Source organism: Sesamum indicum, linkage group LG13 (genome assembly GCF_026168435.1).
Source record: "Sesamum indicum cultivar Baizhima isolate 11 linkage group LG13, ASM2616843v1, whole genome shotgun sequence".
Lineage (NCBI taxonomy): Eukaryota > Viridiplantae > Streptophyta > Magnoliopsida > Lamiales > Pedaliaceae > Sesamum > Sesamum indicum.
In genome coordinates, this window is record NC_142669.1 from 7,454,852 (window position 1) to 7,470,701 (window position 15,850).

The 15,850-nt window shown below is 34.4% G+C and overlaps 1 protein-coding gene across 9 annotated transcripts; it reads right to left on the minus strand.

The window, feature by feature from the left end:
• Window positions 1–1,124: 1,124 nt before the first annotated feature.
• LOC105176635 (uncharacterized) lies at window positions 1,125–15,538 on the minus strand. 9 transcript variants are annotated; one of them, XM_088877322.1, is made up of 13 exons: window positions 15,069–15,538; window positions 13,852–13,904; window positions 12,637–12,869; window positions 12,354–12,481; window positions 12,148–12,249; window positions 10,919–10,996; window positions 9,896–9,988; window positions 8,459–8,819; window positions 8,161–8,333; window positions 7,834–8,048; window positions 7,037–7,286; window positions 6,580–6,685; window positions 1,125–4,160 (listed from the first exon to the last, which is right to left on the minus strand). In XM_088877322.1, the coding sequence occupies exons 4-8, from the start codon at window positions 12,386–12,388 to the stop codon at window positions 8,801–8,803; spliced, it is 327 nt and encodes a 108-aa protein (XP_088733448.1). In that variant the 5' UTR covers window positions 12,389–12,481; window positions 12,637–12,869; window positions 13,852–13,904; window positions 15,069–15,538; the 3' UTR covers window positions 1,125–4,160; window positions 6,580–6,685; window positions 7,037–7,286; window positions 7,834–8,048; window positions 8,161–8,333; window positions 8,459–8,800. The 9 variants fall into 9 exon arrangements, with proteins under 9 accessions (XP_088733448.1, XP_088733441.1, XP_088733443.1 ...); XM_088877315.1 differs by having other exon boundaries at window positions 12,132–12,249; window positions 15,069–15,532; XM_088877321.1 differs by lacking the exons at window positions 12,148–12,249; window positions 12,354–12,481; window positions 12,637–12,869; window positions 13,852–13,904; window positions 15,069–15,538 and having other exon boundaries at window positions 1,139–1,454; window positions 2,058–2,116; window positions 3,463–4,160; window positions 10,919–11,343.
• Between the last annotated feature and the right edge of the window lie 312 nt (window positions 15,539–15,850).

Sequence of the window (15,850 nt, forward strand, 5' to 3'; positions counted from 1 at the left end):
TTTATAAGACACAAAACATCTGATTAGCATAAGTAAAAAAAATAAATAAATTTATTAATTTTTATTACAAAAAGTTTTAATTTGAAATCATAACTTAATAACTAATTTTATTAATATATTAATTAAATAATCTAATATTCAATTATTAAGAGATGCAATTTTATATATTAACTTAATAATTTAGTATTGCAATTAGATGTATAGTTTTATAATTTAATTTAGTATCTCGTAACTATTAATATCAATTAAATATCATATTTAATATATACATTCTATAAAACTAATAAAATAATATAAATATAAATTAGTACAGATAATAAAAAGATATACGGAATCATTCATTCATAAGTATTGCTTTGACACCACCCCTATCCTTTTGATAATTAAAAAAAATTAATTTATACAGGTGTTAATTTTCTAATTTAAATTTAAAACCTTTTAAGTAATTTTATTAGTATATTCATTAAATAATTTAATATAAAACTGCTTTATATTCCAATTTAATTAAATTTAAATTAGTACAAATAAAAAAATATATGTGGGTGTATTTTCATTCTCAAATATTGCTTTGGCTCATTCGGATAATAAAAATAAAAAATTAATCTTGATAACTTTTTAATCTAAATTTATAGTATTTTCATTATAAAAAGGTGTACTTATTATACATAAAAAAAAGTTAATAAAATAATAACAATTTATATTATTATAATAAAAAAATTGGAGATCATATTATAGTTCTCATAAATATTGATTTGACACACTCTCTATCTAATCTAATAAATATTGATCCTACACACTCTATCTACTCTATTAAATATTGTTCCTATCTTTTGCTAATAAAAATTTAGCTATAAATAAAAATATAATATTAACCTTTTAATTTAAAATTTTAATATGGTAATTTTTAATTTAAATTATAACCTAATAACTATTTTATTAATATAAAATCAAATAATATAATATTTTATTTTTAAGAAGAGTAAATTACACACTGATTAAAAAATTTAGAATATTAATTATAAATAATTTATAATATCTTAATTGATCTATTTTATTAATTTATGACTTAAACAATTTAATATATTAATTTTAAAAAGAGTAAATTACACGCAGATTCAATAAGAAGATTAATAAAATAATTTTGGATTTAGTAAAAATAATATAGATATATAAGAGAGAGAGAGAGAGAGAGAGAGAAAAGAGATTGTGATGAATAACCAATCAAGCTGGTGACCAATGGCAAAATCGCAGCATCGAGTGGAGAAAAAGGAAAGAAAGTTGGTGGGGGAAGAAGAAAGAAAAGAGGAATGGAAATGAAGAAGGAATTTAAATATTTTATTAAAAAAATAAAAGAATAACAACAGAGAGAATGCAATGATATATAATCAAAACTCCATGCAAATTGCAAACCTGACAGTTGTTGCTCTTGCCAATTTTCCACAACAATCACATTCCTGCACAAAAAAGAGGAGCTATTCGATACATTAAGGATTAAATAAAAGAATTACCTCCATTTTGATACTGGAACCATCTCTAAGTACCAACTCTCAGTAGATCAATCAACGCAATAAAAGCATTTAACTTCTATTCAATGCTTAAATTTGAATATTCACTCTCCAGTACTCCTAACAACCACACTTTTTCTCGATTGCTCTCATCAATTTCATTGTTTCCCAAAAATTTTATTAGCATAGATAATTTAAATTTACAACCTAATAACTAATTAAATATATACAGATACTTATACCCCTCTACATTTAAAATTTAATCTCTTATTTATATTTTAAATTAATATATATGATTAAAAAGTATGAGGTCTTATTATTCATAATAATTATCAATCAGAAGCTCATCTCATAAATTTAAAACAACTGAGTGCTGTAACCAATGGAATGAACTTCATTCGCTACTTGGCAATAGGCTGTAAGCAAAACGAAATGAATGGTTAGTAAAGAACACAAATAAATGAAAAAACAAGTTTGTTTATTAATCCTGTTTCTTTCCTAAGGTTGAAGTAGGAATGGAAAAGAGCTACATTAGAATGTAGATGTTCTCACCATGCAAAGTAAATCCGTGTTTGACCGTCACTGGAAGGTTACCATCCTCAGTTCAGCAACTGTGTTTTCATTCCCTGCAAAGTGTTATTACGTGGCTACAAGGCTGTCTTTACAAGGTGGTAAAATTGAGAAGCTTGAAGCTCAGTCCAAGCTCGCAAGAGCGTAGTGTATACCACAAGAACAGATTAATTCCCATATTACATGAATTTTAATTAACAAGGCATCTATCAGAATGAGTTACAAAAGAAAAGGCAAGGCAAGGCAAGGCAAGGCAAGGCAAGGCAAGTCACTTTTCCCCGGATGTCATTCCAATTATGAGAAACAAGGAGAGTCACTTTTTTCAAGATGTGAATCCAATTATGAGATATAGAAATATGTTTTGCAAGGTGCCTGCTAAGACTCTGCCCAAATGGCAGAGCCCTTGGGATATCTCCAGGTTGGAGGACTCTTAACGAACACCCCTAAGAAACAGCACAATCAATGCTAGATAAGTTTTTAACATCTATACAATCAGCCAAGCACATTAATCCCAGCTCTGCTGATAAAGAGGAACATTAACATTTTCATCATTTTGCTTTAATCTCATACAGTATCTCTTTCAATCGAGAAGCGAATTTAAGCAATTAAGCTTAACTCCACCCCAGTGTTTGGGATGAAAATAATGCTTGTAAGCCGACTCCCAGATTGACAAAAAAGAAAGTAATATTTGATACCCAAAAGTTTTTCTTGATCCATTTGTGAAATAATTATTAGCAACACAAATAAAGAGGCATACAACAGACATGTTATCTCCGTACTATACATAAAGCCACAAACAACAAACCTGGCACCACACAGCAAGATGAATGAGATTATGTTTAACTACAATAAACTAGAAGATACATCATTATTCAAGTTCAACCAATTTATTTATATTGTCAACCTATATAGCAGGTCATGCCTGTTTTACTACTTGGGTGATCACAGGCCACAACACATGGAAAAGAAGAGAAAAAATATGTGAAGGCATAGAATTGAAGCATCTGAGAAATATGTGGCGGTGAAAGACCATAATGAGAGCAAAATAAGGTTTTGACATGCAATACGTAGAGGAGCTAGAGGGGCCACTAGTAGGGAAAAGGAAGAAAGACCTTTAAAATGTTCTGTTACTGAAACAATTGTTTCAGAACAAAGCAAATATCTGACCTATAAACAAAGCAAAATCAATCAATAACCAAACTTTCTTAAACCTTGAAAGTTGGAGAAAACAACTCATCCAGAGACCAAATCAAGTAGATACTCTGTAAAGTACTCCATAGTTATGAGCTGCTTCAAGACACATGGACACACATTCACATGAAGTCATGAACATAGCATGCATCAAACATCATATTATAAAACTAATTGGACAAGAAAGTGAGCAAACCTTATAGACAAACTATGGATCATTCGACTTCTCCACAATTGAGCAAATTTTGGCCGTGAGGTCTCCCTTAAATTCCGGTACACTTACTTCTAGATAATCAACAAGCTCCTTTGTCAAAGGCTTCACATTGCTTTCATTTACTAGAAGATAAACAAGCTTGAGGGCCCTTTTACGGATCGAAGCATCTGGATCCTGTCATAGCAGCCCTCTGGTTCAACATGTTTTAACTAACAGTACTACCTTATCTTGTCCTCCACCATAGGAATGTCTTGCCACTGCTGCCATGATTACATGGATCACAGGGATGCTACCGTCTCAGCACTCCCAGAAAGTGGAACATGGGCTGGCCAGCAACAACTGCATGATACTCTCACTTTCTTTCGCTCAGTGCTCGAATCAAATGAAGAATCATATTCGAGGTTTGACCCAGCACACATGCTTTGGCACATAGAGCGAATCTGATCTGCAGATATTGGCTATCAGAAGGACTATGTTTTTTTCTTACCAAACCTGCAAATGATCACACCAAAGTACAAATCATAAGTCACTGTCATACTTTCAACATAAATAGATTAAAAAAGAAAAGAACACTGCAAGTTCTCTATGCACTACATCCAAATAGTCCCTGCTTATGTTTAGAACCTCTCTTTGTTTCAGAATATACCAGCCATGCATAAGGAGCCATAGAAGGAACCTCACTGCACATCAATGAAAAATCATCATGAACATTATAGCATGTAGTTCTGAACTCAAGATCAGGAGTGCAAAATCGATTTCTATCCTCATACTGTCATACATTTATACTTTATTTTCATCTCATTAATAAAATAACTACATATTATAAGCATGTAAACGTATATGGAATTAATATATTTACTAATTATATTAAAAATATTAATTAGCATATTCTAAACTAAAACCATAGACTATAATTAAACAAATTTGTAAGTAGAAAGTAACTGTAAAGAAAATATGTGAACAATAAAAGAACAGAAAGTAGTATATAAAGGGGCAGAAGACGACACACAACATTAATTATAAAACATGCTAGCTCTAAACAAAAATCCCCTCACCACAATAACACAAGAGTTAAACCACACTCCTACAACTTCCACTGTGAAGTGAAAAAAACTATCACCTACCTTACACACCCACTCCCATCCTCTAGGAAATTGGGGTAACTTAACATCACTAAAGTATGTAATAAAATCTTTCCCAATCACTCGAATAAGCATGCATATGAGCTTTAAAATATATCTTATTCCCCCACACTGAAACCATGACTGCCCTCAAGCATGTCTCAATCCAAATACACAAATTATCCAAGTAGCAATTCTCAAATATCCTTTCATGTCACTCAAGTACATCCCCTATATTAATAAGACTTAATAGTATAAGAAGAGCCAGCAATATTGAGACAAGCACTTGCAGTACAACATACAATATTCAACACACAAGTATCCCATTGACTTCATCGAAATAAAATGAAACAAGTCTCAACACTCTCACAAAGGTATCAGTGTAATCACTCCACTCATAAAGTGTTTAAGAATTTGGGTTCCACTCAAATCAATACATAGAATGCCATTACCATAGGCTTGCTTGTGAATCAAATCTTCTCCACCAACGAAATGAAAATTAATACATAAATCAAAGGGTCTTTTCAAGGGTTGTAATGGGGCTTAGGACAAGGTGTGGCAAAAGATAGGCCGAATTGGGGCTTATGAATTCAAAGGAGCGATGCCGACCTAGTTGCTTATCTTTCCAACCTCATTGCCATTCAACTCGATTCAAGTAATTTGAACAATCAAACACCTCCAATTTTTTCGTTTTCTATTTCTTTTTCTTCTCAATCTTTTCTTCTTTCCTTTCGTTTTTTCTTCTTCTTTTTTTTCCTCATTTTCTTCTTTGCTTTCTTTTTTTTTCCTCAATATTTTCTTCTTTCCTTTCTTTTTTTCTTCTTCTTTCTCTTCTCCTTTTTCTTCATCTCTTTGTTCTTTTTGTTTCATCATTTGTTTTTCATTTCCTCGTTCCATTTCTCTTTTTCGTTTCCTTGGGGATAGCACTGCATCCGTTGTTATTCACTCGTTTTCATGTCAATTTACAAGCAACCAGGCCAACACCATCCCCTTAAATGGGTTCAAAAATCAGTTCAGGAGATAATCAAGAAGGAGATGATTTAGCTTATGACGTGGTTTAACCAACAAAAGAAAAGCCAAGGCTCAAATGAGTTATTCTATGGGTGAATTCAAGGTAGGCTCTTTTGAGGTAATGGGGTATTCCTAAGTGCCCTTATCACTTTCATGCACCAATCTTACAAGAATGCGGACTCAAAATGTATTACACAAGCAAGTTCTAGAATGGACACACTAAGTTTGATGCCCTCGATCAAAAGAAATGTAGCACTGTTTAAATGAAAGTGCTTTGGTCCAAAAGCTCACACAAAGGCTTTTGTGTTGATTCTTGAACATTGTTCATTTGATGCAGTCAATGGGACACACTTCACACTACTTTTTTTTTATATGCCACTAGTGCTAGTGTCTCCTGCTTATCTCGACTTATACCAAAAATTCCTATTAATCTAAGGGATAACACAAGGCAACAATCAAAAAATTCAAGTGCTACCACAGGATAATTCGCATATTTTTCTCAAGACACTAACTTCCTTCACAAGTTTCGGTGTTTACTAAAAATTGTCAACCCCCAAATAAAAACTTTTAGTCCTCACACATCCACATTCCAACACATTAATTCCCCAACTAATCTAATTCAATTGTCACATTGAATATTGGTCTCCAATATCTTGTTACTTTATTACAAGAAAGATTGTTTGGCAAGTCACTCTAATCCAATAGGAGTAATATGTCATAATACATAGAGTGCACAAGCAACAATAAATCAAAGTTTTGGAAGTTCCAAGTCATATCTTCCTTATTTTTCTAAAACAAGTCTTTCTGATCTAATTCAATTGTCAAAATGTATTAATTAGAAGCAATGAGCTACAGAAACTAAAGAAAAGATCGATTCAAGCATAGCAAATCTTTTCTACATATGAGAATTGCGAAACTTACCTATTAATCACAAAGCAAAGATAAAAATGCAGCAAATTTCATGCACCTCTCAAACAATAATCAGAAAATGACAGCCATGTAGAGCTGTGGCTGCCGCTATCAAGGGGTGCACATGCGAGGCAAGAGCCATGAGCTCCACCAGCCTACCTTATCTGCATTGCCATTGCTAAAAAAATTAATTTAGCAAGTAGATACTGCTTCAAGGGAGACAAATACATTTTCCAAGACTAGTATGAGCCTCAAGCATCTTGCACCGTTTAAGGTAGACTAGATAATTATTTCTGATGAAGATATGTTCAATACAAAATTTAAAACAAAAAGGGAGCTTTTAAATGGGTTAGTGAAAAGATGATATAATAAAATTTTGGTGAAGTTGGGATAACGTGCAAAAAGGCTGATAGCAGACTAACAAGTGTCCACGAAATCCTCACAGGTATAAAACAGAAGAAGTTTGATTAAAATTGACGATATACTTGGTGAAAATTCAGTTCTAGTTCCCTTACAGTTTAAAGCCAAATCAGGACAAGTAATCAGAGCTCGTTCCTGATCACCGAAAACAGCAAGAGAGACAGAACCGCAGCCAGTTTTCACTATATGTTCTTGTCTTCATAAGTAAGGTGAAACCCGGCCCCAGATAGAAGATTTCTGAAGATGTCTTTTTCATCTCCACTTAGATCTTCACTGTCATCAGAATAAATGAGTTCGTCAGGGTCAGTTGTCAGGCCGTCTTGATCATCTTCAGAAGCTAAAAACCTGAAAAATAATGTACTGAATTAACACCAGGGCATGACATCAAATGTACATTATAATGGCTAATAATGAGAAAGATAGTGCCAACTGGTGAACACATATTTCTAGCTCAATATGAATCTCTTGGCTGCCTTTATTCGCCAATCATTGTTTTCTGCAGACAATTTAAGAGAGTGGTAAAATTGAGTGTTCAAGTTTTGAATCCTTTTAGATGGCAGCTTTTTAACTTGCATGGTTGCCAACAGATAAGAGAGACGGTCCTTAAGAGAATAAGGGGAGACGAAATACAGCATGAAAAATGGTCCATTCACCACAAAAATCAACCAAAAAATTTCACCCAAGAAAGAGTGTCCAAAGCAACAAAATATGGCTCCACACATGCTAGAATAACCAAGGCCAAGATTTCTATTTTTGCAGAAGGGAGAACCAATGAGGATTTATGTTCATCAGTAGAGTTGCTTATAGTCAACAGAATCCATGATTACCCATATATGGCTTTGATCAATAGGACCGAGTGACCAGATACTGAGAATAAAAAGGACCTACTAACCTCCAGGTCTGAAAACTCGAACCATGGACAGTAGTCCAAGATCTCACAAACAAATACAACTGTGTCTCGCAGCAGAAATCCTGCATCAGCTTCCAACATGTCAGATACCTTCATAAACTGAATAACAGAATTGTTCCAGGTCTTCTCGGGATCACTGCCAACTGACTGATCACTCTCCAAATATATACATATGGTGTCAAAAGACTCATATACTCCTGCACAATCAAAGGCGGCAGCAAAGAATTAGAATAGATCATCCACCATAATTCCACTAGCTGCTGCAGCAATTTGCATTGAAATAATTCAAGCTTTTAAAGAGCTACCCACCAATCCGAAGCTCACATCCACCAGCTTGAAAGAATTTGCGAAAAAATTTTCTAGTTTCCATTATTTCCTTGAAGGACAAGAAATTCCACTTTCCAGGTGAATGAGCTCCTCTTCCCAATTCCATCCGACTGAGAACAGGCAGTTCCTGAGTCAGTTTCTTGATCAGTGAAGTCCTGCATTATGGAAGTTTCTTTCAATATAAGAACCTCAGCAGAGAAGATAACGGTATCCTGGACTAGAAATCCAGAATCCTGATCAAAGAGATTAGTGAGTGTCACAAACTCGAAGACAATATCACCTCACATCAGGGACGTCGTTCTAACGATTGAACCATGGGCTGGCACCACCATTAACATGCCCATTTCTATGGATCCCAACACCATTTGGGATAAGCGGAGGAGGCAATCCAACAGCCTTTGGAGGCGGAGTAGGTGGATACAACCCATGTGTGTCAGGTAGGTTGTGGAACTTACAAGTGGACTCCCAGCTGGACTTCCTTTACGCTGTTGTATGGCATGTATCTGCCTCAGCCCTTCTTCATGGATACGTGATATCGTCTCGAGCTCCTTCATTGACAAAGCTTCCAGCCCAGCACCATATAGAGGAGCATGCCGTGACATCTCTTCCTGAAGTTGAGCCTCTAGATGGTGGATGTATTGCTACAAGAAATAGCACTCTATCAGCAACAACATCAAATAATCAGATTCCTTCACATAAAGGAGCTGACATTAAGGAAAATCGTTCAGGGGATAAAAAGTCATTTTTTAACGAGAGAAGAGTCAATAATCCAATCAAGTACAAGCTAATTGAGATACTCCAATTAAGCATCTTCAGCAAACACAGCCTCGCAGGCCTGCAATTTGGATTCCATCCCATCAAACTTTTTATGTGAAGTATCTCGAAAACACAAAATAGACATGAGAAATCATTTGAAAGTAACAAATAAGCTCTCTCATGACAATAACATAGTATGAAAACGGTTCCCACAACCTATCTAGTAGCTTCAACATGAAAGCGGCCTACTGTCACATTCACAATTACCAAGAAACTGAATACATAGACCATTAATCGATGTAGACCAAATAAACGTAAATAAAATGATAATGGACTTTTATAGAGTTGCAAACCAACTCAACTTGCTACCCCAAAATTTATCTCATTGCGTAATGCGAATTTTATGTTGACATGGAAATTCTTTTTTCCATCATGCATCATCTCAGTCAACCCCTCCCTCAAAGACTCTCACTAGTACCCATGAAATTGCATGTCCTAATCAGTGTGCTAGTACCATTCTTAAATTGCAAAATAACATCTTAATTAAGTCCTCGTGCTATATCATCGTCAAGCTACACTTTCACAAGTCTTTGTTTCTTACTTCATCTTCTTGTTGTAATCCAAGTCCACCTTAATATTTACATGTTAAGGGTAACATGGATGTTTTTTATCCAAGAGGATCATTACAATACCAGCATTATTGCAACTTCCTACAGAACCTGGCGGGAATTTGTTCACCAGTGACCACATAAACCGCCAACTCTATTATTCTCCACTTGACAATCAGCCCTAACTTCAGTAACTTGCACCCTTTTGGTTATCAATCCCATGAATCAGAAACATAAATAAAACATAACAACAAACTTGTACCACATTTGAAGAAGCTAAAACATGTACAACTTAGTTCTCAATATTCAATGAAGATTGATGCATGACAGCAAACAAATCATAATCAACTAACCTTGTCTCTGGCAAGTGGATGAGAAAGAAAGCATGTAATTTGCTTGTGAAGATAAGCATTGTACATATAGTAGACCATATCCTCATCATCATTCTGCATGAAAAGACACAACTGCAATTGATGGCCAGCCCAAGGACATAGATATAGAAAAACAATCTAAGAGCTACTTAAGGTCAACCAAATATCAATTTAGATAAAGGTGGTGCCACTTGTCTTATTAAGGAAAGGGATGATATAGTATAGCCTTAAGATTCAAGCATGAAATGCAAATGTACGTGTATAGCAAGGGAGACACCAACTTAAGAAAGAAAAGAAATAAGGGGAGAAAACTCAGCACCTGTTATAGCAATATTTACTTAAGTTCTGGAGAGCATTTACCAAATCAAGCACTAGTGGTCAACTTAATATGTTCTAAAAATTCAAAGGTCGGTATCTAATAATTTAATTAAGGTGCAGAACAGATCAGACAAGTCATTGGTTTTGGTTAAACAGTCCGCAGCGAACTAGTACACGCGAGACTTGAGAATACACGAATAGAGCTCCTTAGGTGTGAATAAAATGGAATGAAGCAAAGAGCATAAAAGAAGTTTTACTACATGCATAACATGTTTCAAAGCCTTCAGTTACAAAATGCAAATTCCGAGCAAGAACCATCCTTCAGTTTTTATTGGAGGGGGTGAAACAAAAGGAAGAAAATAAAGGAAAGAGAAATAAATTTTCTGTCAAAGAAAAAAAAATACTGATATCTCTTCACTTTTGCTGAAGTTCACTCTCTGAATTTCGGGGACATGAACTTGACAAAAAGAATTCACATAGTAGAGTACAAAGCTAAAATTTCCTACATAACGTTATAGACCATATTTGTAAACCAAGTTCAAGTTTTTTCACTTATATATGCAAAATAAATTCTCCAATAGCTCACCCTACCAATGAACTAATGAATGGGTTTAACGTAAGTACCCAGCAACACACAATTGTGGGAGACAAATGATAAACATGATATAATAGAATATGAATAGTCACCTGCACCATGGAACACCAACACTAAGAAGCACTTCCCGCGACATCACCATGGTCTTCTCACTAAGTGCACAAATGTAACTGAAATAAAATTATCTCATGAACTTCATTAGAAGAGTTAAAAGAAAAATGAAAGACAAAAAAGGAATCTGATTTTATTTTCAATTGTTAGTTAACAATGATTCCCGACCTCATATACCTGGATAAACTGTATTCATGGGTCAGTGAAGTTAAAAAGTTATGATACTTCTCTATATCCAGCATGAAAGATTTCTTTAACTCTTTATATTCAAGCACAACCTGTACATTTTCCTTCTAAGTTTTACAGTTGGGGGGTGGGGGTGGGGGTGGGTGGGAGAGCCCATGTAAGAAGCATCACCGCTGTATACTGATCTTGAACCTGCTGAGATGGCAATCTAAAAGAAATAATTCATAAAATTAAAGAGAACTATACTAATATAAAATTTAAATGTCGTTACAATAATTATTTTCAGTTATATTGGTAAAATAATATCAAGGCAAAAATCTATCTCCTACTAACCAAAAATAATAGTCACATAAGAAAAGGCATTCTCTAAATAAATGATTTTTATACAGAAAAAATTTCATATAGCACCAAGAAATAAATGTGACAATTTTTTTAATAAATCAAAAAAGAAAGAAAGGATTGTTGTAACGTCTTTAAAGTTATAGCCCCCCAAACAAAACGAAATATTATGTGCTTTGCATACTCATAGCCCCGGTCACCGTTTTACGTGAATAACAACATTTGTGATGAAGTTACCCAGTTACTAAGTGACCTAAACCAGCGGAGTAGATGTAATTTCCTTTTTTTTGCTATTCTTTCTTTTTTTTTCCCAAGGGGAAGGGCCTTTGAATTTTTTTTCAAAATGATGCATGTCCCATGTTAGGGATATAAGATCAATCGGGTAGGGTTTTAGCAAACAAATATGATGTCACAAGAATCCTAAGACATAGTAGAAGCGAACACATTCCAACTCTCTTTCAAAGCAATTCAAAATGCATGAAATTATGCCTCAACTACTCCACATTTAATCAAAGCAACAATCACATAACGCTAGCGCACATTCATGTCTCAATCTTATGACTTCCTAAAATCACATTTATTTGTGAAATTACTAAGGGTAAACTAGAAAAATAATATAAATGAAAGTAGTTTGATAATAACTAGCAAAAGAAAAAAAAAAAAGAGTACTTTGATAATAACTAACATCCGAACCCGAAAGATCCACAGAGAGTAGAGATGAACCCTGTGAAGAGACGATGTCCATCCAATTGTCATTAAATCCTGGGTATTCTCCCAAATTAAGATCCTGCAACAAACAGAAAAGTGAGCTCATCAGACCAGCTGCTGTCTATCCTTTAGACAGCCAAAGCAATTTGTGACCCATTTCTTCACTTAGCAAAGCTTGCAAACCTGAAGAGCACAATCCCGAAAAGCTTCAAGTACATAATCAGTTAGACATTGGGAACACACTAAATCGTCAAAAATCTGTGACTTATATCCTTTGGCAGCACGGAGAAGGTGCTATATTTGTTTATGTCCTACAACAAAAGAAAATTGCTTGTCAATTCACTTAAAACAGTTTGGCTCTCCCTCTTATACAGTGAACTATAAACAGAGTAACCACGCCAAACATACTTGCCGAATTTTATATATACACAGATCCATAAGAGATGGGCAACTTCGTTTCCCTTACCAATAGATGATCTAGAAAATGAGGTTCCAAGCCATTTTGAGCTCCCACTTTTAGTATATCTACCAGAAACCCCTCGGTTCACGTTATCCTCGTTTACCGGCTGGTCTTGCTTCCTGGAACAAGCTCCCCCCATTTTTTACTGTATTCTATTCTATTTAAATTAAGAAAACTGCAGCAAAGCCCAGCAGTTGTCAACTTATCACCAATGCTGGGGGTACAAATTCAGCATCACCCTGCAAAACATAAAGAAATCAGATGATTCATCATGATTCTAGATGGATTACGAGTAGGCTTACAAGTCTAAGTCAAACTTTCCTCATCCTCTTTCAAGAAAGCGCCCAATTTTTCCATTAAATTATACATATGAAAACATATAGATGAGTTATTACATCCAGGACTTCCAATTACAGCATGCTCACGATACACTGGACAAGAGAAGAGACAAGTACATGACAAATATAGTGTAAAAGCATATTTAGTAAATACGGAAGAACATAAATTTAGCAGCTTCTACGATAGCAAAGTATAATCCTCGTCCCTGTAACACAAGATTAATATAATATCAACTTTTTAGCTGTGGTTAACCACGTTGAAATATTATCCTAAGTCATATTAGTTGCCAGAGCATCAAACTTTCCCCGAGTTCCGGAAAAAAGCTTCAACATAATTGACAAAGGGGAGCGCTATTCACAGGTTAACCATGGCAATGTCAAACCAATCCCAGCATTACGTAAAACCCGATATATCGATGCTAACTATTAGAACTTGAAAGGAGTGGAGGAAATATCTTGTTAATTAATGAGGACAAAAAGCACTAACTATAAAGAATGCTCTTCACACTTCAACAATGGAGATAACATGGCATAGCTTATGATTATTTATTTATTTTAAATGAATCATCGTATAAGACAACCAAGATTAAGCATTACATGCAGAAACTAATTCAAGTATGAACCAAGAACGACAGCAGTAATGGAGACTTGAATGTAAAAAAGAATGCTTATCGCCTTCACCTTTAATCACGTTAGATAACTACACTATCTTTTACAGGAATGGGAATAGCATTTAATCACGTTAACGTAATAGTAGTGGCAAACTACTTCACATGTAATAATACATAATCAACTAATGTGCACCAAATACATCAAGAATATGTGCTTAAGTAGAAACCACTATCAAACTATATTATTTAAGAAAGCATTTTAAATTCGATACCTGCATGCCTGTAGACTGGGAGTTATTGGCCATTTCAGGAAAATGACCAATCTCTGAAACAACCATGAAAAACACAAAATATTAGTAAATTAGTTTTAGAAAACTCTATATTTTATAAATTAAGAATGTGCAAATTGTCATAAGAGCTCAGTTCCATAGCAAAGAAACAAGAAATGAGAGGGAATACAATAAAAGTGGCAGATAAAGCAATGGTAAGGCTAAGACAAGTTATGTCCTCGGTTAGGACTTAATGGAAACATTAACAACTGTCAATTCAATACGCGATTGTTAATTTAATTGTACAGGTGACCATAACATATTTTCCTTGTGAGTCATGACCACTACCAGAAGAACATACAAAACAATATCCACATATGTTCCAATATTAAAGTTTTGAACTATGCTGACAACAAGATGGAGTTAGTCATACCTAACAACCAATAAAGGGATCAAAAGAAACAGATCCGTGATAATGATACAATACCTAGTTAGAAATGCATGCCTATTATTTTTCATACAAGCCCTTTCTGTTTCTTTTATTTGCCATAGAAATTCCATAACTAATGCATAATCAGGCTGTATTCGTAGATATATGCGGATGGCTGTAACTTAAAAAACCAGAAAGGTAAACCTCCTCTGCAGGTCCCAGTTTAAAATGGATGAAAACCCAAAGAGAAAGAAGAATAGCCAAATTTTATCCAAGAACAGCATGATCTTCTTGGGGTGCATTTTTTTCGTTAAAACAAAAATCTGCATTCTCACTCCAATTCTTACATCCTAAAGTTCAATAAAAACCTTAAAGAAGATAATTGAAAAACTTGAATTCAATCAAGAACATCCCTGTGTGGCGCAGCAGTTAATAAACAACTAAACCCTCCCTGCCAGGCCAACCAAATTCTTGAAAGAAATCAACCAAGAAACGAACAACCCACCATCTTTAAGGAAAACCCTAAAGAAATTAAAAACTGGAGGGGGGGAAAAACGTGCTGTTCTCTAGACATCTTTTACCCAAGAAAAACAAGAGAACACTTCTAAAACTTGACTCCAGAAAAAATCAACCAAGAATTCAATCAAGAAGCCAAGAATTGAACTACTCTTCAACCCAATGATAAAACCAAAAGCGCAGTTTCCATACATTCAAAAGTGAAAAACTAACAAGTTTTCATCACCCAATATTTCAAGAAAACTGGAAGGCTGAGAGCGTCAAAATGAATTACATTGGAACAGAAGACAAGAGGTCCCCATCACCCTCCGGAGTCATAAACCGAGATCCTCCGCCGCCGCTGGTACTTAACCCTAACCCTTCCCTCCCTTTCTGCTGATCTTTCCTCCCTTATTCTTTCCTCTATTTTTTTGGGCGAGAATCGGAACATGAATAGAGGAAATGGAAAATGAAGGGGTGAGGCTTAAAATGTGGGATTGTGGATGGACGGTGGTTTTGGGTAAAATGGCCGTGGATTTTTAGGGTTTTTACCCGTGGATTTTTTCTTTTTTGGGATATCTTTAGTACAATTTCTTCCCAAAACAATGACACCAAGATTCTAACAAATCATCCATAAAAGGAAGAAGAAGAAGAAAAGGAATTCGCATTCGTCATCTTCATACCGAAGTGAAGAGAGACAGACTTTGAGAAATATGAGAGAGAGAAATGTTTTATGTTTCTTGGGTATGAAGATGATGATGACGACATGTATCACTTGTAATTCCCAAAGTTGCCATTAGCCCCCCCCACCCTTTCTTTTATTAATTTCTTTTTGTAAAATACACAAAGTTTTTATATTAATTTCTAATGTAAATATATCTCAGTCACATATGCCATGAAATGTTTTGAAAAGATACCAATTTATAAATTTAGAATTTACCCAAAATTTATTATTATTTTATAAATAGTTTGTGTTCATAATCAATATGCTAATTTGAATAATATTTTAATTTAATGACAAATAGAACTTCAAGATCAAAAATAAAGAACGACTAATATATATATGGCACACTTAAA